Source organism: Battus philenor, unplaced genomic scaffold (genome assembly GCF_028537555.1).
Source record: "Battus philenor isolate CCGP_79_NKW_IND1 unplaced genomic scaffold, ilBatPhil1.0.hap1 SCAF_20, whole genome shotgun sequence".
Taxonomy (NCBI): Eukaryota; Metazoa; Arthropoda; class Insecta; order Lepidoptera; family Papilionidae; genus Battus; species Battus philenor.
In genome coordinates, this window is record NW_027181683.1 from 8,422,884 (window position 1) to 8,447,423 (window position 24,540).

Here is a 24,540-nt window from a genome sequence, read left to right on the forward strand (position 1 = left end):
GACAAATTTGTATCTTATCGCCTTGAAATAGAACTGTTAGTATGGTGTAGTTTTATTTCTGTTTTCGGTTTTTGTATAGATCGTCAAAAATAAACGATTACTGAACGTTCACGCCTTCTAGCTGTATGGGGTTAACAATAACAAAATTTATTTATTTTTGACATGCGATATTGGGACAAAGATAGAAATTATTTTATCGCCATATTTTTTTGCTGTCGGTAAAGGTGTACTTGCAGGAGTAAATAATTCTCTATTTTTTAGATTGATTCGCAATAAAAAATACTGCCGTTAGAAGTACAGTTTTCATATCAAGCCAAGCAGAACTACCGGCAAATGATTACTAATGATTTCATATCCAAGACATTTAAATGCAAACAAGATTTTTTAAATTCAAAATCTAGTAAAAAAACATGCCTCGTCTTATTGCACAAATCTCAATGATAGAGCATATGGTAACGTAACATTGTTTATTTTTTTTATTCAACACATTATTGTTTAACAGGCATTACATATTGACTGACTTTGATTTACAACGATTGTTTGATATCAAAGAGAGTTTATGACAAAAATATTTCCTTATATTTTAGTCAGTTTGTACTTGATGATTTATTTTTTATGAATATATTTTGCCTTTTTGGAATATTTTATAAATAGAGTCAATAAAATATTCCAAAAGGCTAATATAACATAATTTGATTTAATTTCAAATATTTTGGTATTAGTAGATTTATAAAAAAAGCTTTTTAATTTATCACACAATTTTAATCTTCATAAACTTATTACATTATATTTTAGGCAATATACTTAAAAATCAACTATTTATTTTACATTAGAAACTCAATAATTATTTTTTCGTTGAAAATGATTAACTGTGTCGGCCATTTTGGCTTGGGTAATGCCTTAATGACGTTGCTTGAGTCATTGTCGCCAATCTCGCAGACATGCTTGCTTCGTAAATACTATTGCGGGTTAGTGCGGGGTTGAGAATAACTGGATCTTGTCGGTTTTCTGGATTTACTTTTGAAGCGCTTAGAAATGCTGACGTTTGGGATTGCAATAAACTTCCAGGCAAGGGTTGTGTTCTATCTAGACGGAATTGTAAACCATTTTGTTTTTCCATTTGATGGTGTTGAGTTCTAACTGCGAATCTATTTACGTGAACTGGAATTGGTACCACTATTTTAGTACCCGAACCGTTCTTGCCGCTAGAATGGCTGCCTGATGCAAGACCTGCTTTTACACGTTTCCATTTTGCTCTTCGATTTTGGAACCAAATTTTGACCTGAAAGAATTTTTTAATAAATTTATTTACAGGAACATCACAGTTTTTAAAATGTAACAAAAAATTCGAGAAAAATAATAAAAATATAGGCTAACTAAGAGTGCATTAATCGTGTAAGTGTATTATTTTATGTATCGTCAGCAAGACAGGCCTTCCACAAAGATATTTATCGAGGGATATACCATAATGACCACGCTTAGCAGGCGGTATAGGGGTCGCAATATGGTGTTGAGTACTGATAATCCTTAATAATTAATATTGTATATTAATAATAATTAGTTGATAATGTTGTATCTTGAAAATTTACATGTTTCTCTCCCTCATCAGTGTATAATTGTATTTTCATAATTAAGTTCAAAGATACAATAGAATGGTAAATTATTTTTGTGGATAATAATTATGATGTATGAATGCAGGCCGCCCCTGACCGGTCTTTTTGCAAATCTATTGAGAAGGCCATGTCAAGCAGTGCTTAGCTACAGTTTAAATGCTAATGACGAATAAATACGACGTAGTTAGAAAAAAATGTAAATGAATTATTTTACCTGAACTTCACTTAGTTTCAACGCTGAAGCGATTTGAGATCTTTCAGTGAGACTAAGATACTTTTTCGCGTGGAATTCCCTTTCTAATTCTAGAAGTTGCTCGGAAGTAAAGGCAGTACGGCGTCGTCTAGCTTTACTGTTTTCACGAGGAGTGTCCGTGCTGGAATCTTCTAGATCTGGCTCCGAATCGTTACCTGTGATAATAAAACTGATATAAATATTTTCGCCAAACAAATTTTTCTTACTCGACTTAGCTTTTAAAATATAATATTTAATTGATCGCAAAAGAGGGCTGTATTGCTTTGTAAGATTAATGTAAATATCTTAGCATCGGCAGACAAAAAAAATATTTAAATCGAATAAATACTTAAAAAATTAAAATAACAATTATGTACTTATATGCATAGTAATTACATGATAACGTCAATTATATTTCCGTTATCAAAAAGTATTGCTATTCAAGACAAAAATCCGGTCATATGGCATGAGCTTGAGTCAAGGTACTTGAGGATGCCCTTGAGTTAAGTAAACAAACTTTAGAGTAAGTGCCTTCCGCTATGAACTCCTGAACCAACGGAATCTGTATAATACAAGAGTTTATATCCAAATTGAGCCAAAAAATCAAAACAACATATATGTAGTTTACATTCTTCCTCACAATAATAAATATATTGAAATCGAAATAAAGGTTTTGCAGTGTTACAAATAAAATCCAGACCCGAAAACTATTATGTTAGTTTTATATATGTTTAATATATGCCTGACTATAGCAGTAAAAATATCTTACAAAGGATTATTTCTGCAAAAACCAAGAAAAGTTTCAAATTTCAGTAAAATTTACATTTACAGGAAAACTTTGTTAGTGTAGCAGATGATATTGCGGACTCAAAATGATCGCCCCTTGACAACCCCTCATTGAGGCATGGACGTTTTGGCATTTCGATCCGGCAATCCCTGGCCGAAACAGCTACTGGGCGGAGCGCTGACGTCGCAACTCTCGGCCATCGTTTTTTATCGTCCATTTGATCCGTGATGTCCGTGTCGGTGCTAATAGTGCGACGTTCTAACGACACATCAAGAATAAATGATACTATCTGGTGTATATATCGATTAGATACGATCTTTGAATAGGCAGTGGACGGAATAAATAAAATCATATTCGTTACGTATTTTATTTTTAAGGATTGGTTATAGGTGTAAAACCTTTTAGAAAAATATACGTGTAGTTTATTTGTCAGCATAAATCTTTAAAGCTTCTTAACGTTTTTCCAATGATTTAGTTAATCACTCTGACATATGTTACATTAATTTTTTTACTATTGGAATGCAGCAGTCTAATAACTTCTGCAATACTGCTAATAAATAATGCTACTTACTACATTTTCATTATGTTGTTTATTATTTATGAAACCACCGATTTTTTATAGGATGTACCATATATTCAATAATTGATATATTTTTTTAACGAGTAAAAGTAATGAACCACTGTAGTTGTAACATAAATGTCATAATTATTTTAATTTCAGCCGTAGGACATGCTTTGCCGGGCCTATTTAACAGATTTCCAGTAGAATCTGTTGAAAGCGATCTGCACTCAACCTCTTCCGACTACCTTGAAAAGTTAATTTTCTACCTTATGGGACTATCTTACGCTACGCTTATCGGTCCGTGGTCTCTAATCCAGAAATTTAGCGTCTGTTCTGCGTGCTATGTGACCTGGCCACTGCCACTACAACTCGCCAAACCGCTGGGTATTGTAGGTTACTTTCATTTGTTTCCGGATCTCCTCATTTCAGATTCTTAAGTATAGCTCTCTTAATGGCTCGTTGAATGACCGTGTGCTTGCCAAGTCTTGATCAATTTAAAGTACATCATACTGTAATTGTGTCACAGAATCTTATCCTATTTTTCAAATATTCTACCTATTGATTATAAAATTTTGAAAAAAAAAACAAAGGTTAATCTTATTTTTGCTAAGCCTAAGTATGTGCTGAATGTAGTTTTTACAAATTGCTTTTACGAATTTTAATGTAAATAGTTCAATATTTTTAACAATAAGAATGAGTTCCACATATTTATATTTAAAATAAACACTGAACAGGTTAAATTGATATACTCGAAACATAAAAACAAGAATTTAGTAACGATTTGAATTAAAAAATTGTTTATAAAGTGGACAAACACCATGTTCAATACCTAAATGAAAAATTAGTTGCGGGTTTGATTCTTTGGGACTCATTGTCAAGGTCACAGTTGCTCTACCAGCCATGAATAGGATGGGAAACTCTTGGGATCTGTCAACAAGATCGAATCAGAAATGAAGAAAAGGGCGGAAAAGATGGCTGATGAGGATGTCAAGATTCTGGAAAGAAGACTACGGACAAGCGCAGTGTGGGACGTCCACCTACAAGGTGTACTGACGATCTTGTTAAGGTTGGCGGAAGAGACTTAAAGCTGCTACCAATCGTTCCTGTCGACAATCTATGGAGAAGTTCCATGTCCAATTGTGGACGTATTACGATTAATATAATGATGATGATGATTATTTTTGAATGTGAAAATATAATTATTGTTGTAAATGTTGACTATATCCCATAGGTTTTAAATTCACGTTGGAGCATATAGCGCCACAAACAACATTAGTATTTTAGTTGCGGTCACAAAGTGCTAAACAAGAAAGGTACTGTCAAAATTTTACGTATTCGAGTGTGCAGTTGTGCAATTTCCATGAAAGAACGTCCATAAAGTCGGTCCCTTCGGTAAATAAATATATTTATTTACATCTTATGGCCGACTCGATGACGATCGACAGTTATCGAATGCGTCAAATGAATTGTAAGGATATAAAAACATTCATATTACCGTGCAGCTAAGCAAAAGTAACCTTTACGTCGTAGATTTTAGAGATGATAAAACTGGTACCAATGGATATAATAAAATTGTAAAGGCGTTAAGCTCTGTTCCCGCCATTTGACCGCGCTCTGAATTTTTAATATCGAATTTAGAACACATTTGTGAATAGATACAATATATTGATCAAAACATAGGGATGCTATTATTAAATATAACTTAATTTAAGTTATAAAATAATAACAGAGATACATAAACAACCTAAAAAACAATTCTCGGAACAAACATGTCTTTATTAATTATAAATAAAAACACAATTTGCTGTGTTATTTTTTCATATCATTTTCAGTACAGAATAATTAACAGTGACCACTTGAGTAGGCAATAAGAATAATACTAGAAGAGACCGATTTAATAAAAACTAGAACCACATTGAATTCCCCTATAAATGCATCCCTCAACTTAAAGCTATGACGATTCCAAACGCACCCTGGTCGAAGAAGAGTGCACAATAAAATTCAAATGGATTTTTTGTGGTTACTATGAATGCAATAGTAGACCAATTCCTAAGCTTAATTATCACTTAAATGCTTTACGTAACTTTTATTATATTATATTTTTCGTCACGTAAATACTATTTTTTCAAAGGTTTCCTTCAATAGACTTCTTAAATTTGTTACATTCAGAGATATCTAGTATATTGTAATACCGTACACAGTTGCCCACAATAGAGCTGCTAATTTTATTAAACCTAGAAAAATGATACTAAATATAACATATAAACATACAACACCATATAGTATGTCTATATATAGTACATAATATGCAGCAAATAATAGTAAGAACCTTGTTCTTAAATCTTTCTACATTTCAAATTTATGATAGCCCTAGCGAGATCGCAGGCGGCGAAGTTAAATCGTTCGTAAACTTTTAAAACGCAGTCTCGTTCAAATCGGATATTTATCGGTAAATTTCGATAAGCGGACGGCGCTAAAAATGGCTGTCACGTTTCGAATCTGTTTAAATTTTTCACGCCGTATTAGTGACAAAATTTCCTCGAACGTTAAATAAAACAATTCGTGAAATAGCTGTCGCCTTCAACACGAATACAATACATTTTTTTTTCGGATAGTTAAAGTGAAATCTCTGAGAATAATTATCGACATTTTTTCACTTTACAAAAAGCTCTGAAAATAATATTACAAACACAAAAAAACTATGTAGCGACGCGTAGCTAAGGTAAGGTTACATAAAATTAAAAGGGAATCGATATCAAAAGAAAAGAACTAAACTGACACACTTACTCATTCATGCCCAAAAGATAAAAAATAACCAGACACATATCACGTTGTGAAGATTGATACGAAGAACAAAATGGAAGAGAGCAGCAGGAAAGAGAAGTAGGCAGATCAAAGAGACGGTGGGCTGATCATATAACCGACGTAAGACGAAACAACTGGTTGGGCAACAGCTTTGGCAGAAAGATTTGTAAGAAAAAAAGACCCCATATTTAAAATAAATATACACACCACTAGCTTCTACAAAATTACTAGAAGCCCATCTAATGTAAAAATAAGGATATGTTATTAAGATGACTTTTGTATTAAAATTTTATTAACTAAGTTTACAGATTCTAAGAGTATTTAACCACCACAATAATAGTTTTTAAATTTGAAATTGTTACAAAAAAATTAGAATAATTACCGCAATAATTATATGAAAGGTAAAACTATTTTATATTATTGATTTCTGAGTTTACTTTTATTTGTAATAATGTTGAAAAAAAAATTGTAGAACTAGTGAATTGACTAGGCAAGCACGCATTTTTTTTTGTTAATAAGCAAAGACCCGTACGTACGTACGTACGTAGAATATTTCGTTATTTTCAACAGGGCTGTGACTGGGCCGTATCATCGAGTGTGAGACCTTTCCGGCCCCATCATGGTCAAATTTAAAAGAGTTCTAATATCATCGAGTAATCACGAGTTTTTTCCAGATTCGTTAATCGGATATACCACCTACAAGACAATTTAAATCTAACGTTTTTCTGAGAGGTAATTAGCCAGACAATAGCAACCGACAAGACAGGGTTCGGCCCTCTCGGGTGCCATTAAGTTGGGATGCTAAACGTATATTTGCCCTTGCGTCAAGTCACTTATGCCCGCCTCAGGAATCTAAAGAGTTCGGCGGCCTCCCAATAATCCTTCAGGGACCCGGTAATATTACACGTGATGTGACTACCCAACCCATGGGTCTCTAGGAAGCCCTCGAGAAAAGTTACGTAAACGAGGTTTAGGCTATGTGCCTTCTTCGCACTGCCACTTCAAGACGGAATCCGTAATATTTAAGGTAACAGTTTTTTTGAGTAAAACCGAGTTCATTGCAATAAATTCGATTTTCAAAAGTCAAGTCGCCGTCGGCGACGGATCCGATGGCAATTAATTATATTTAAAAATAAATTACACTTGTTTTATCTTCATTTGAACATTACGAGTATTTTACAGACACAGACGCTTTCATTTTTATATATACTTACACACATTGGAAGTACGCAGTGATGAGGGAAGTTATTAAGTTAAACGAATTATATTAATTATTCTAATAAAATTACCCATTTATTTTAATTGTAAGCTGTAATAAATATGCCACATGTTTAAAATAATTAAGAAATTCTAAGCAGAGCCGGATCCAACCAAATAAATACAGTTAAATGATAATATTGTATAAACAGCGATGTCCCTGGTAAACCACATCAAGAGAACAAGAAAATAAAATGAAATAGAGAAAAACAATGATATTAACTTTAATTTTAGAGCTTTTTCGAATTGGAAAAAAATAATGATAAAGACTTAAAAAATTATAAACACATTTTTTATAAAGAATTATTAGGTTTTGGATGGTTATATTTGCAAAAACTTTAAAAAGGGTCGTATAGTACGTTATCACCAAAAAAAAAATAAGTACATTTATCACCAAAAAGCTTTAAAGCTTTTACACCTATTCGCCAATTACCTTTTATAGTGATCACTATGCAATGTGTTACATTGATGTACTATTTATATTCTCTGAGTCTGCAGGGGTGGATAGTAAAGAATAATTAATTTTAATATGTAGTAATCCGAATTTCGAAGGCGCTTTAACTTACTATTATCATTACGGTATTTATTATTTTTAAAAACCTGTACCTATAATTACATAATTTGACAGTAAATAAACCATACATTTATGTTTACAATGGTCGTCTATCAGCTGTTGATGAAGATGGCGTTGATGATATGTTATGCATACACCTCATTAAATCTTTTATACATATTACCAATAACACTGTATAAAAATTATATTAAAGAAGGAAATAATCTTTAATTAAATAAAAACTATACGATTAAAAAAATTAAATCTTTTTTAAGTTTAATAATGTATACTGGTATCATTTTCTTTTCTCTGTGAGATACGTAGCTGTATTTACTCATAATTTTTTATGTATTTCTGTTACATTAATATCGAATTAAAAATAATAAACAAGTCACATTTGTGTCAGTTACATAGATTTTTAATTTTAGACGCTTCTTTCATTGGTTTATCTGATGAAAATATGTGAGATCTTGTATGCTGTGGTCATTTACAATTACGATTGATTATATCAATGTTTCTTCGTCATCATTAATGTTTCAGCCTCGGGACATTCACTCCTAAATGTAGGCCTATATTATGATTTTTAGACAAATAAATAATATGAATAATACATTTTACTCATTCTGTGCATACGCACCCGAGGGAAATGGAAACATGAAATGATCTGTTGTCTCACTGCAAGAAGGGTAGAGTGCCCCCACGAGGATTTTTAAAAGAAACCCTACAGCTAAAACTAAAACTCTGAAAATCACGGTTTGTAATGAGATAAAATATGTGCACAATGTTCTCTTGAGTAGTGAATTAAATTTGATACCTGCAAGTTAATTATACCTGAAAGTAGCTTAAAAGCTATTTAAAGAACTCTTACATTTAATAATTCTATTATTAATTTTCATTTTTATCATTTTCATCATTTAATATTTTTTATGGAATAAACGCTAAATTTTCGGCTCTACTCATATCTCTCATTGCGGCAGGTAGTTTTTTAAATGTGAACGCAAAAGATCTTCATAGTCTTTAAAATACGTCGATCCGTTTTTTAAGCTTGCTAATTTGAAACCCTTTTCATAATTTTTTATAGAGTCGTAATTAATGAAGTTTTTCATTAATGATAATCTATCCGAAATATAAATGTACAAAAAGGTATCTGTTTCTAGAAAATTCCAGAAGATTCAGGTCATAATGTAATCTCGACTAAACTTTTTGTATATTTTGCGTCTCACAACTCTTCGGTAATATTGATTTCTGGAAGCAAAATATTCTCAAAATTATATTTATCTCAACTGGTTTGTCAATCTATACAAACTAATTATTTAATATGAATTGATAATTATAGATTGTGCGTGGAAGCAGCGTGCTTCAATTTTTTAATCTAAGGTTCTTGAGTTTTTAAGTGGCCAATTGCGCCACATGGCTATTATATACGTAGTTATACCGTCCATTTATCACAGTCGAAACCTGTATATTACATGGAGTTTTAAAAATATCTGGGTACGGTTGTGAATGTGACTGTGTAGGTGACTACTAAGATTTCATGTTCTATAGACTGTATTTTGAAGAGTATGCGACCAAGTTACATAAATTAATTCCCCTATCTGCTTCACATCTATACAAGGTTGTAATCTCTTCAATCCATACTAACCGTTTTGCTACTACTTTAACAGTGCGAACAGTCAAGAAATGGAACAACCTCTCGGCGTCGTTTTTCCTAGCTATAGTTAGCTATAACTTGGGAATCTTTAAGTCTAAAGTGAATCGGTATCTTCTAGGCAAGCATGTCACGTCATCATTGCTTAACATCAGGCGAGATATGTCAGTCAAATGCTTTGCCTATAAACAATAAAAAAATATGTGTCGGGCAAATCACAATATCATCATTGTAGTCGTAGAAATTCCATTCCAGGACCTACGTCAAATGGGACCGGCTAGTTACTACGGTGATATTTAGTGATTACCTAACAACAAAGCCACGAACGTCATTACCTACTATGAACATAGCTACGCAATTATAGTAACATAATGAAAATAAATATACAAAGTGAATAAGGTATGTATACAGTGAAATATAAGTATTTCGTGCTATATGCACGAAATACTTATATTTCACTGTATACTGTTTTACAAAATAAAGATTCAATAACATTACAAACTATTTTTCCATAGCTCATTTATTATTTAAACAACTATTTTATTATATATAAACATAGTAAGTGCTTACTAAATTATTTTTAATCCTTCGATTACGCATTTGATGAAAATGCGACCATTAGAACTGTAGTGCAAAATTTAAAAAAAAATTAATATCTGTTATATTTTTGACTATACTCTGCTTCGTAAGGTGTTTTATTAGTGCAGAATAAGCAGGAAGAAATTCCTCAACAACAAATCATTTTATGCATTATTATGCTTAATACAATAGGATATTTACACACACACTTTCTGTAAGATAAAGCCTACATGAAAACCTAATAATTAAGTGACATCTTAACCGGCGATCTTTTCACTCTTGTCTCTTTCTATACGCCCAATTAGATATGGTCCAGATAATATTAAAACAAGTAAAGGTAACCTCATAGCGAGAGTCAAAACTTCAGGGTATGGTTTCGGCATGGAGTTGTTGAATTTCTTACAAATTCTATTCATCTTTAATTAGTAAGATATTATTTTCAAATATGTAAAAAATCGACTGCCGATATATTTGTTATATATACTCGTATTAAGACACGACTCAAATTATAATTATCTTCAGACCTTTAAAGACAGTATATTACACATTATTTAAACAATAACAAATACAGTATATATGTGTAGTCAATGTATATCTACAAATACTATAATCATTTTTTTTATTATCTTTCGATTTTGGTTGTCAAGTTTCTGTACAAAGAAGACAGCTGTCAGTAAAGATTCCCGCCAAACATTACCGTTCCGTTCGGAAATGTGACAATTTCACGGTACAGATGGTACTAGAGTGGCGTGATATATTTTTTTTATAATTTCAAGGAGCCGTCACTAATTACAGATTTATGGTACGTACGTCTGTCGAAATTATACTGGACGTGTTATAGGTAACTAGGTGTACTCGTTCACTCGTTGCTGTGTTATGCATCAAATTAAAAATCTGGACAAATACGCAGTTTGCATTCCGCAAACATAAACTATCAAAAAGAAAACAATTTGTCAAAAAAGTTCCCGGTGATATATCTAATGATTTACCAATATTTCACTACTGTTAGATATGTGGTTATTTAATCTATCGAGTGGAGACAGACATACATTCATTTTTAAATATATACCTCGATGCTAGAGTTGTAACTGCGACATATTAAAATGCATATTTTATTGGAATAAAAAATATGGTGTTATTAGAAACATATCTGTACATGTTACAACATATTTCTGTATATTTTATTCCTGTGATACACAGAATTTTTATCAATTGAATACTTACTTCACTAAACTAAATATATGTACATACTGGGTATTAAATTTTATAAAGGTTTATTTTATGACCTTTTATGTTTTTACCATAACATGCATCGTTTTACTACCAAACTATTTAATAAGAGTAACTTACAGTTATGGAAAACCTTGTTGCCTACAGACGCCCACTGCTAGGCATAGGCCTCCCTCAAAAATATTAATGGGAGGTTATACCATAATCGACACATTTGGCTGGAGAGTTCGCAATCGCAGTGTGATGTATTTGGAAACTTGTTTGTGGGCAGTGGCAATCCTATATAAATAATGCACAAATTGTATATTATATAAGAATATTTTACTATATCATCACAAAACGTTATGTTATCAAATTTCACCGTTAATTATATAGCAGTCTGATAAATTGAAAATCAAAAATTTTAAGAAATAATTACTGTTTTAAAATGCGTGTTTATCTCGTCACTATTATTATAAAAGGTATTAATACGATCAACTTCTATAACTATATTCAATACCCATAAATCATTGTTATAAATTTGTCATTATTTTAGTCGTAGGATATTTCCAATAGGATCGGTTGGTTCTTCCTCTATAGAATAAAAAGGTCATCTGTGGGAGTCATCCACTTTATGGGGGGATGCCCTACGCTACGCTTGTCGTCACTCCAGCAACTAGATCCTTAAAACCCGGCGGCTCAATTATGATAATTATTATTAATTGTTAATCCTTTTTTCAGAAACACTATAACTAACTGTATTTTGACAGTACAATATTTTTTAAATATACGATTAAGATAACAAATATTATAGATTAAAGATTTTTTTGTTTCTCGTATAAGATACTATTATTTTTCTTTATAGTCAACTTCGTTAGCATAATATAAAAAAAAAATTCATTTAATAATTTTTGATAAATTTACAAATCTAGATTTTAGCACGGTGCGTTAGAGGTATATTATGAAAGTCCTTAATGCCTATTTTTTTATTTAATATATGTACATTCAAGTTGTTTTTATACACCACTGCATAATAAATGTGAATGTATTACATTTATATAATGCAAAGTGTTTCACCACACATTTGTTTCTTTTTTATTCGATTTTCAGAAAAACTGCATGTACCTAGTTTCCATAGTTTAATTGTGGTATCACTTTGTTAAAAGATTTTTATATAAAGATGATTGGAAAATGGTTGGTGTGAAGTATTTTTAATTCGCAAGTGCGATGTTGCGATGGCGGTAGGCCGTAAAGACCCAACTTAGTTATTTTGTAAATTAAGAAAGTAACGTAATATTATCATCATAAAAGCAATAACATTGTAACCATTCTGTTAAATTTATTGTTCTATATTTACTACCAGCACTTATGACGTTATAGATCCCTTCGATCGCAATACAACCAAACAGCATTGGTAGTCGTTACAGCCCATAGGCGACTGCAAGGTATAGGCATCACCTAAATATATCTACTGGGTATGCCGTAAACGCCACTCTTGGCAGGAGGGTTGGGGCTCACAGTATACATATGTATCACAGTATACAGAGAACGCTACTGCCCATCTTCTGGAAACTTTAAGCAGTGGCAATCCTATATGATTAATGTACAAAGTTAAAATTAACATTAACGACCTACGAACGCAAATCTTTATACTTTACCACTGCATCGGCAGGATCATTTCAAATTTGGTTAGATAGGGAGAGAAGTCTGGGCGGTAAAGGTCATCGTCATTGCATTGCAAGGAAGCGTTCTTAAACATGCTACGTGGGACGTCAGCCCCGAGAAACGGTTCTCGGGGCTCACCCGGCCAATTTTTGATAGAACCCATTGTTTCTGCTCTCAAATAAGTTTTCTTCCTTCTCTGCTGTACTTCTACTTCCGTGAGGATCTATTAATAAATAATAGATTTCTTCTGCAATTAAATTTAAAATGCGTATCATATTTTTTTACAAAAGTAAAAATGCCGATTATAATGGAGTTGATTAATTAAACATACTCGTAAAACAAATGTTATATTTCTTTCATGGATAGAATAAATTATAACGGTAGAAGGTAACACTAATATCCTTTTTGCTCGCATATATTATTTAACTTAAAAAATATATGTAAAATGTTACAGTAAAACCTCTTTGTGCATAGCTAGTGTTGTTATCATTAAATACATGATATCTTAAAAATATAAATTTCCTTCCGCTATTTATCCATTGTATTTCTGTCCGTCAAAATTTTTGAATTTTACTGACAAATTTAAAACATTTTGAAAAGTAAGAAATTAGGATACGTTAAAAATAGTATGAAAAATATTTGATGCATCTATAGTTTCAGTAAGAGCGTTAGACCTTACATGTCAAATAGTGTAATTTAGAAAAATGCAACAAGATTAGAGTATCAAATACGATATAGCTAAATATCTCTGACGTCCTCCCACAAGGTAGACAGATAATCTTGTTAATGTCTATAAGTCGATTCCAACCGGATATCTCTGTCGGACATCTATCTGCAGTAGTTTCAAAAAGTTCAGAAATCCTTCACGGGTATGGGAATAAGCATATATAATAAAGTTCTCTGAGATATCCTAGACCTTCCGTTTCTCGGTTTTAAATCTAAAATTAAAAGTAAACTATTAAATAAATTTTATAATGGCTTTCAAGAGTTTTTAGTTGATCGAAATATGTCGAACTCGGTTGATTTATTTACATGATAGATATTGTAATTTACACATAAAAAAAATGTTAAAGTTCATTTAAAGGTGCAAGTGTTGAGTTTCTGGTCGGCTCTTAGCTAACTATTTCTAGTGTTAAAATAAGCTCCGGTAAATATCTACTTTGCTTAAGATATTCTGAATTTGGATTAGAGTGGACTTATTGAGACTGAAATGATGATATAGCAGCCAGAGGTTTGGCATAAAACAGTTTTGATAAGTTTGGATACATAATACTTGTAGAAATTTGTTATTTGGGTGCCATATGAGCACACTGACAGAAACTTTATAAGTTTTCTATTCCTCTTCTATTAAGAACTAATGAAGTCGAACCATTTTTTAAAAACTATCACTGGTGATAAAATGTATATTAGTATAGAAATGTGTGAAAATAAGTATGATTGAATAGCAATCGTTTAATACGAGCTTTTGCCGGCGGGACAAAATCATTGATTCAAGTAGAAAGTTAAGTCAATACGGCTGGAATGATGTCGTTTGATTATAAAATAAACATTGAGAGAAGTAGGTGAGGAAGTCTTAATGCATATAACTATGACCTGGTTCAGGTCATTCCGAATTCTTTAAGAAGTGTTAATTTAATACTGAAAAATCTATTATAACTGTTTTTGAATGGAAGTCCAAAACTTCTTCAGCAATTGAAGTGAGAGGTAAGGTGCAAAAGCTTCAAAAGGGTGAATGTATAGTTTATTTGCTATCAATCAATGTATTTCATTATCCAATAATGCGTAATACGTTTTCTAAATTCGGATTAGTATATAACGAAATTAATTATTGTTTACAATCTGTACTTGCAGACTTTGTACTACCAGAAGTTATTCGCCTGTCGTATTCTAATAAAAAATTACTTTATGCAGGGCTGATTGAAATAGGGGAAAAAAATTTAAAGCTTTTTGCTGACAAATTAGCCATACATTTATCTCTCTAAAGATTTTACACCTCTTACCAATCGTCCTGTACAATATAATTAGAGGCAATAAATTTCTATATAGAATACAAAACATTCTCTCTATCTCTCTCTCTCGTTATCACGTATTTATTAGCTTAGACGTACATATTTGTATGTTGTACGTTACAGTAAACACATGGTAGATCAAAAGAAGCGCGGCAACGTGACTCCAGCTATCATGTTTGGCATAAACTAATAAACAAAGCAAATTTTAATTTCAAATTACTTTTAACTCATAATTATGGTATATGTACACTTTTAACATGTAAAAATGTATTAAAAACTTATAGTTTCGATATTATTAATAATAAATTTTAAAATGATAATATGCACAAAATAATAAAATAAGGAAACCATTTTACCCTGTGTATTATCTTCGGCACCATCACTTTCAACTTCACTGCCTACACTTAATGGACTCTCTCTTCTCACATTTTCTCTAGTTTCAGTTACAGTGTTCTGCGCGGAGACAGTCGAACCTAGCACCCTGGAAAGCCACGGCTCCGGATAACCCAGTATAAATGGGAAGCTAACACCACTTTGATGTAGAAATGGCGCATTCAAATAATATCTCATTCGGTTTAATTCTTCGGACCTCTCTGGTTCCTCGTCTTCTGAATTTTTTGAATGTTGCGACAAACTATTTTCTATATCTATCTCTGGTGATTTTCTATCCGTGTTGCCTATTATAGACTCTATAGAAAATGGTCTAGGTTCCTTTTTCTTAGTTTGAGTTTTCCCGACGTCGGATTCCATTTCACACACTTTAATTTATTGCTTGTAAATATTGCTTTCGTTAATTTTTCGTCTTGTTTTATATTGTAACTTTAAAATATCACTTGGACACAGTCCCACTGTCGATTTTTATTGATGAGCGACTGAGTATGCTTTCGGAACGCGCAACGCGTGCGTTCGAGGCGGCATCGTAGTGTCGTACTCGCATACTTCGGCGTCCGAACCCGCCACGCCCACATACGGGGTGTTGTCGCAAAGCAATTTCATTTTATTAACGCCATGCTTCTGCTGAACGAACATAAGCTTTATTGCTATCTGGATAATAGCACAGCTATTACCAGTTTCACTCCCTTTCATACAGCTTATAGTCCTTGATATGTTTCGTTAAATTCAACCTAAGTATAGCTTATATTTAAGACTTAGATTCGTGTGATAATAGATCTAGTTTTAATTATCGCAAATACGTTTTATCGTGTGCTGTAACTCTTAACTGTAGAGAGTCAAATCCATCAGTATCCAAGTGTCTTATGCCGTTTTACGTGTAAAACGAAAGTTATTAGGGTTTCTTAAGTGTAATGTGTAACAAAGATAATAGCCAGCTTTGATCTAGGTTAGAGCGAGAAAACAATGTTAATCTGTCTAGTCGCCAAAGTACAAGGATAATTGGCGGTGATCAGAATATTTTGCCAGTGTCAGCGTTACAAATTCATTGCTTCGTGCTGCGTTTAGTATAATTCTGATCTTAGATGTTTACAGTTCTAAATTTTTTAGACTATTTTTAATTCATTTTTGACCAAATTGTTTCTAACTCTTGAAAATTGCCAACAATAACAGACATGTTTTTTGTAGTCAGTTTTACAACATACCTCATGCAGTGGTAGCACAATTCATTGCCAAGCTTTATTATGACTTAAAAACCTTAGCACTGTAATAGGATTTTTTAATTACCCAAAAGTAATTACAATAAACGACATTACAATTTACAATCACATAATTTACATTGATATCAAAGTGTTCATGTATTTAACTTGTCAAAATCCTCATCTAGATGAATAATTGGAACCTTTAAATATCGAAGAGCATTTTATTATCATAGGCGAATTAAACTATAACGTCAAGATGTATGGAACATCTACTTCGTATAGAACTTTACTATTAATAAATATGTCAAACAATAGACTATGAGTTGCAAACTATATACCATCTCAGAGCAAGAGCAAGCAAGGACCTAAGTCATGGGCGGTGTTTAAATAAATTTGAATTCATGAAGTAATTATTTAAAAGAATCAAATTATTTAATACTTTTTGATCACTATTCTTTTTGGGTTTTCAGAACACTTAAAATTATGTTTTATGATGTTATTTACCACCGAACTAGTAGATGTGAATGCGTCATCCTTGTCGTTAGAGAACAATTTGTCCTTTATCACCCTCGTCGCTTAGTGCCTCGAGGTCTATCTTAAATTGATTGTAGATATTTTCAACATTGCGTAATTAAACATAGCTTATGATAGTTGATATGAACGTTTTAATATAAAAAAACTACATATTTAACAGGCTTAAAAGAGCTATAAGGATTATATTTCGTGTTTTTATAATTAGTTAAAATAGAGGTATGCTTAAAGTAGAGAAGTACGCACATACGGACGTACTTGGGAATCCGCTGTACACTGAACAGCATAAGATCAGTCGCCGTGGCGATCTTTGTGGAGGCCTATGCCTTCTAAAAGGCATCCATCAACTGGCACGATGATGATGATATTACTTCACATGCCTCTACCGCTCATTTACATTACTACGATTTATTTTTATATTACTACTAATATTTACTATAGCAAAACTTATATGAATAATAACTGATTCACTGTAGTATTTTTTATTTAAAAAATATATGAATCTGAATTAGTAACTCTTTTATGGGCAACCGCATACGGTATTAAAATGCATTTTTATGTAATGTCTCTAAATTATGTTAAAAATATGTAAGAAATCCTATAAAGTTGTGAAGGATTTTTTTAATTGATAAGAAAGCTTGAGAATGAATTGCTCTGCTGTCGTATAAAAATATTATAAAGGTTATCACAAAATACTCAGCTGAGTTAGTTATGGTCTCTTCTCGGATCAGTATGCGTTTGGAACCCTCGTAACTTTAAGTTAAAATATGCTATTATAAGGAAGGTAAACGTGATATTAATTTTTTGAAAATTTAATCTATATTTTTGTGTATTTTTCTTATGATGCACATAAGTGGTTCCAATAAATGATCCTATGTGGATTATAATTTGAATAAATAAATAAATGATAAAAATTCTTTGACATTCTTTAACAGTTATCCTTTTACATAAAAAAATAAAACTAATCATTGTATACAGTCATTAAGTTACATTGAGAGTATTTTATTTTAAATACTTTTGTTTGAATAAAGAGCTATAACTTAACAGCCAGTTTTATTTTGTTAAACATTTTTTTTAAATAATTTTATCGGGGTACATCACGCTAGTAATACCTGACATGTCTGTTTTAATTTGAATTTTAAACGACGCTTTTAAGGTTTGAAGTCATTATTTATCTCAATTACCATAGTCGTAAATTCGTCTTCATCTCGATACGGTATCGCAAATTCAGCAATAGACAAGATTCTAACGTATCGACGCTGACACATGACATTTTGTCTTTTCCAAGTCCGGTCTCGTTCTTAGTTCTCACGTGTCTAAGAATCGCCTCTTGAATTAGCCTCCCAAATAGACGTCGCGAACGGAATGTCTATTATTTGAAGGCAATAAAATAAAAACAATAGATCATTATAGACGAAAGGAAAATCCTCAAGGCAAGTGTTTGCAAGGGTTTTGTTGATACAATTGTATGCGTTATTGTTACATTTGCAAATATGTTATTAATTTTCTATATACGTATGAAAGATACATTATTCTTAATTCTTGATATTTGTGATATTTGTGTAACAATAAAATAACTTTTTTATTCACAAACTTACGTAACAATAGTTATTATATCAAAAATACGAATTTAATTCTATGTATTATTTAGGAAATATAAAATCAAATATTTTAAAAGTACAATTTTCCCTCGATACTCTTATAATATCAAAAGAATTTTTTATGAATGGTTTTAGATAAATGCTTGCCTCGACTCAAAAAAAATTGTCATTTTAATTATCGTCATTATCATTTCAACCATAGGACATCCACTTCTATACTATATATACATAGGCATACCCCATAGATTTCTAATGAGGCCGGTAGGAGGCAGCCAGTGTCGCGCTTTTTCCGACGACCTTTACAAGGTCATCTGTTCACTTTATGGTAGAACGTACTAAACTACATCATTCAAATAAATTATATTTGAAATTGACATAATAATGTAACTAAGAAGAAAAAGACACAGAAATCACATGATTTTACCTCCTAATTAAAATTATAACATGTAATGACAAGATGTAGAAATAATTTGTCGACGTATTAAAGACCAATGTGTATAAACAACAAACAAATTTCCCAGGCAATCCCATTTCCATCCATTAATCTCTGAATAGACGCTGCACCATTAACGCACCCCCACATAAATCCTACATAATAGAATCAAGTTATTCATAACAACGTTAATATGACCATAAAATTAAATATTAAAACACGCTGTGAACGCTTTGCCCAACGATCCGGCCAAATTGCTTCTCGTAATCAAATTATCGACGTCCCTCTCGTTCAAATGTTGGTAGTGATTGAACGAAAGAGACAACACTGTTCTGGTTTTTTCGTGCCTCCGTGAGTAATGAGTACGGTCACTCCCAGTAATCACGGCGCCATACTCTCATTGGTTGGGTTTAATAGGGTCTGAAGTTCTCGAGCGAACGAATTTTTTTCTAAAGCAATTTTCATTCATTAACCACGCAAGCAAGTACCGAGCATTAAGAGGATGCTCCTTTGTGAATCCTTACTGCCTTCCTCGCAGTCATTTGTTCAATGCAACGATTGATAGCAGCAATAAACTATACTGCACTAAAATTATTCTATCCGTGTAAGGATTGTCTTATAAATTCAACTTTTGAATACCTTTTTGTCTTCTGTAATATTATTAAAACTAAATACGCTGACAGTAAATAATGTAAACATTATGCGAATAATAAAATTGTTTAGTGTTAAAGTATATAGTGAATATAAATTTTTTATTTTCAAATATTTGGATTTTTATCATAAGTTGTTTTATAGATATTTGAAAGTAGTTTTAACAGGTTACTCATTGATAAATTACCTATTTGCAGCATGTACCTCCGCACCAATAAATGTCTGTCATCTCAATGGCCTCTTCGCATGCCGTATTTTTTTCGTTACTAAAGTGCATTTTAACATAAGCTAACACTTTTTTTTAGTTTATAAGTGAGAATGTATCAAGCATGCTGCCGTTAGGGCTAAAAGGATCTCGGGTAGCTAGTGTCAGCCGCTGGAAGGTCCCCACTAGGTAGACGACATTGTCAAAGTCGTTAGAAGTCGCTCGGTATAGGCAGCGCAGGATCCGTTAAAGTCCAATTGCTAAATAAAGCGAGTGTAAAGTGTAAAGTGCATTGGAATATTTGATCCGCGATGATTATTGATAGTTAGTAAAATAATTAAAAAAAAACCATTTTGATGAAAAAATAATAAAAATAATATCGATTAAAAAATACATAATGTTAGTGAATTACAATTGTTTTCGCGCCCTCGTCTAGGGCTGTCAAAACCGTCAAAAGGCAGCGTATATTTCAAAATCGAGTGCGCGGTATTGTTGTGAACCCCCAAAATTATTTTACGTTCGCAAATAAAGAAAGCTGCTGTAATATGTGCCCTTTGTTAATGAAAATAAGATTATTTCTAGTTACAATGAATTATTATTAAGTTTGCCATATTCATTAGCGTTAGTCACGCGCTGTAAGTGCGTTCAAGTAGTGATGTGACATGACGCAGTGCGAGATTCGACACAGGGGAATGGAGAATTTGAATTTGGAATGGCGCTTCCGTTTCGCTTTTTAATGTGATTTGTTTGTTAATGTCATTGTATATTTAAAAACTGTTAAAAGCGATTTGCTTAAGTCTTCCTCTTGGGGAAAAGATGGAATATCCCTTATAATCAAATGGAAATTTCGTTTTGCTTTTCAAACATTTTGTGTATCAGACTAAAAAATAGATGTATCTAGAAAGCTATGTTTGCAAAAGTAAAATAATGGTTTTCGTGTTTTATCCTGTTAAAAAAATAAATTTCTTAATATCGCATTATGATTATTAGGAAAGTCCAAACAGTATAGAACATTCCGTAATATAGTTTGACACGTATAAACTAGATGGATAGGTAGACTATATCTAAACCGCCTTCAATGAATTGTAAGCAATGTTTTAATTTAATAACATATATTGATGTTGTAAATTTAAGTTTAGTTTTATATTTTTAAATAACTTCTTTCAACTAAAGCTTCAAGAGCTCAATGAGTACAACTCTATGATTTTTCCAGCAGGATGGAGCCACTTGTCATACATCTACTGCTTGCATGGTGATCGAAGTGGCTACCACAAAGTCCAGATTTTTTAATGAGCATTGGTGCCCAACGATGCCCATGCCCTTACGGTAGGTCTCGAGTTTGATTTCGGGATACAATCTAATACTATTCACACTTTCTGCATTAATTATATAGGATTTTCACTGCTCAGAGACAAGTTTCCAGAGGATGAGCGAGCACACTGCAATTGCCAATTCACCTGTCCATCGTGGTGATTATAGTACATTTACCACAATCGCCACGATGGACAGGTGGATTGGCGAGGATAGGAGATATTCTATAAATAAGTTTGAAGGTGGCCATGCCTTGCAGTGGGCGGCTATGGGCTAAAACGACGAACAGTTCTGTTAGGATTGCCACTGCTTACTAACAAGTTTTTAGACGATGGTCAACAGCATCGTCAGCGTATCATAATACCACACTACGATCACCAAACCGCCTGCTAAGTTTGGCAATTATGGTATATCCTCCCATAGATGTCTTAGGGACAGCCCTACCATTGCAGTGAGCATCTATGGTCTAAAACAAAAACTACGATTTTTTTAAGAAAACATTTCAAAAGCAGTTTTATGTTTCTCCATAATCACTTGCTAAATTAAAGCAACAAAATTCTGATAGAAATGAGACGGTATCAATAGCTTAAATTGCAGGGTTTTCGATATACTTGTGTCGTTTGAAAGAATGTTCTCGAATGAAGAATATTTTTCATAACAATTATTAAAAAAAATACTTTACAAGGAAAGTAAATACGACATGTATATTTATATTATTTTCAAAAGTGGAGTTTATTGCACAATGTTAAAAGCTTAAATAGTCGTAATATTTTTAATTACGCCTTATTTAAATGATTACATTTATTTTTACCAATTATTGTCATTGGCTCAATGTAAATTTATGGAACTTTTTATAGGAAACAAAACATCGTCAATAAAACGATAAATAATGTGATAATACGCTTTTATTTCCAACAAATTAAAAACATATTTTTCTTTAATATTAGCTACATCATGCGTTACCATGCTTATCTGTATCCATTGGCTTCTTCAAGCTCATTCCTGATTTTCCTGTTCTTCGCCTTCTTCCTCCAATCCTTCTCCGCTACCATTTAGTCCTTCCATCTCATTATTGGGCGGCCTTGTTCTTCGTTTACTTATCGGGCTTTCCCATGTTGTTACTTCTAAAGTCAATCTTTTGTACTTGTATCTTGCTAGATGTCGATTCTAGAAGCCACTTTTGTGTCAATGTTAATTAAACAACATTTATTAACTTTGTCTTTTTTCATACAGGCTGCTAGGTTATAGGTACAAAACTTTAAAGGGGAGAATAAATAGATCATTTGTGATCAAAAAGTTTTTAAAACTTTGACACTTATTTTCAATTACATTGTATAAAGTGATCACCCTTAAATGGCTCACGGGTCTATAATTTCTGGCAGTACAAAGTCTGCAGGAGTCAGATTATCATCATGACAGCAAATAAACGCCTATTGCATTGCAAAAGCATTGATATTAAACAATAATAAATTTTTACATACTGTATTTCGAATTTCGAATACGTTTTTTCTAAATAAAAAATCGTAACGTTGTTTTGTTATTTCTGAAAATTTCGATTTTTATAGGATGTGTCATACATTAACTCAGCGCAAATAAGGTATATATATACCCATTAAAAGCCTGTTTATACGTCAATGACAGATACGCACATCTTTGTTTTTACCATGTATATAAAGTATATGGAACTATAAGCTTAACAAAAAACCATTCATTGAGACAATAAGTAAATTATTTAGTTATATTCCTTTTAATAAACCTTTAGCAAGTCGTTGGTTTTTGTTTCAGCTAGTTGGTAACACGTGAATATATACGTAATAATCTAAAATGAACAGAAGAACTACGACTGGAGAACTACGACTCTACACTATCTGAAAGGACGCTTGATTTTACAACCCTGAGAACATAACAAAGATAAGTACACCAAATTTGATTAGTTTAGATCAGGATCCATTTTAAAAAGATTATCGATAGCCAAAAATACTGTATCACTTCTCGAAAATGTTTTAAGCAAAGATATCTATCAACGAACACGTAACAACATGCACTGCGACTAATTACGGGTGTGTTGTCAGCGCCGAACGTAAATAACTTGCCTTTCGACACTGCGTTAGACAAACTTGTATAATTGGATTCGGTAGGGATTAAGGAGTATTAAAACTTGATGCCTTACATAGTGGTAAGTCATTAGTAAATAAGTAGTATAATGGCTTCTGTATCAGCCCCTCAAAGTAGTGTAAGTTAGTTATATCACCATTCAACTTTTCAGTCGCGGCACATCCACTGCTGAATATAGGCCTCTTTTTTCCTATAGGATCAATATGAAGCGGCCTTCTGCTTCTTCTTCTAGGAACGCCTTTCGCTACGCTTACCGATCCGTAGTCTTCACTTCCGAACTTTAATCGTCTCAATCGACGTCTGCGCATTATGCGATCTACCTATTGCTACTTCAACTTGCCAATTCATTCGGCAATGACATTTAATTTCATATACATCCATTTACATTACGAGTCGATTTCTGAACTAAATCCTAAGTATAGCTCGGTGAGCGACTGCGAGCTTGTCTATGTGGTCCCAAGTGAAAGACCACGTTAGTCTAAATAATTTAATAACGTCAAACAGAAACAACCTCTTCCTTGTTATTAACAAATGCTATTTGTCCATTGTGCTTAAAGTAGCTTAGGGTTGCAAATTTATAAACCTCATTACAATAACTCAGACTGATACACTATTTATTTTATCGAATTAGCCCAGCAGCTAAAATTGAGTTGCTATGATAGTTTCTGCGGGAAGTAACACAAGGGCAAAACATTGGACACCAGGCGGCTCTAGAGGAGACCATGTCTAGGGCTAACACGCAAGACTAAGAATTCGAAGGTGCCAGAAAGAACACCTGAAGCCCGAGCTTTGTACTGTTGTTATTATCGAATTAAGAAGAGAAGTTCTACAGCTAACTTTATTACCTCTTAGCGATAACGCTGGAAAATTAAATTACTAAATTAGACCTTAACAAGGCATTCTGGGTGGACGTCCAACGCTGACCTTGCCAGTCTGTGGTCTCCATGTCACAATGTTAAGGCTCCAGCGACCATCTCTTTCTGCGCGATATGTATTCTGGTCAATCTCACTTACTTTTGTTCTCTACGGATCTTTTCGTTGCTAATTCGATCTCGAAAAAAAATCAGGTCTTATGCTATGATAAAGAATTACGTCCTCAATTATGTATACATATTTGAACGAAAAACCCTTAAAACTGATTTATTTCTAGCCAACGCATCGACTTGAAATGACTTGAAAATT

General features: G+C 32.5%; 1 protein-coding gene across 1 annotated transcript; it reads right to left on the reverse strand.

Moving 5' to 3' along the window:
• Positions 1–800: 800 nt before the first annotated feature.
• Positions 801–15,761, reverse strand: LOC137922891 (NK1 transcription factor-related protein 1-like). Its single transcript, XM_068765998.1, has 3 exons — positions 15,276–15,761; positions 1,828–2,021; positions 801–1,282 (listed from the first exon to the last, which is right to left on the reverse strand). The coding sequence occupies exons 1-3, from the start codon at positions 15,667–15,669 to the stop codon at positions 866–868; spliced, it is 1,005 nt and encodes a 334-aa protein (XP_068622099.1). The 5' UTR covers positions 15,670–15,761; the 3' UTR covers positions 801–865.
• Between the last annotated feature and the right edge of the window lie 8,779 nt (positions 15,762–24,540).

Bases quoted from the DNA above. Each gene is read 5' to 3' on its own strand.
- LOC137922891 (XM_068765998.1), bottom strand. From the start codon at position 15,669: ATGGAATCCGACGTCGGGAAAACTCAAACTAAGAAAAAGGAACCTAGA. The intron at 2,022-15,275 runs GTAAAATGGTTT...TTATTATCACAG, and splicing joins TGCCGAAGATAATACACAGG to GTAACGATTCGGAGCCAGAT. The intron at 1,283-1,827 runs GTAAAATAATTC...AAATTCTTTCAG, and splicing joins TGAAACTAAGTGAAGTTCAG to GTCAAAATTTGGTTCCAAAA.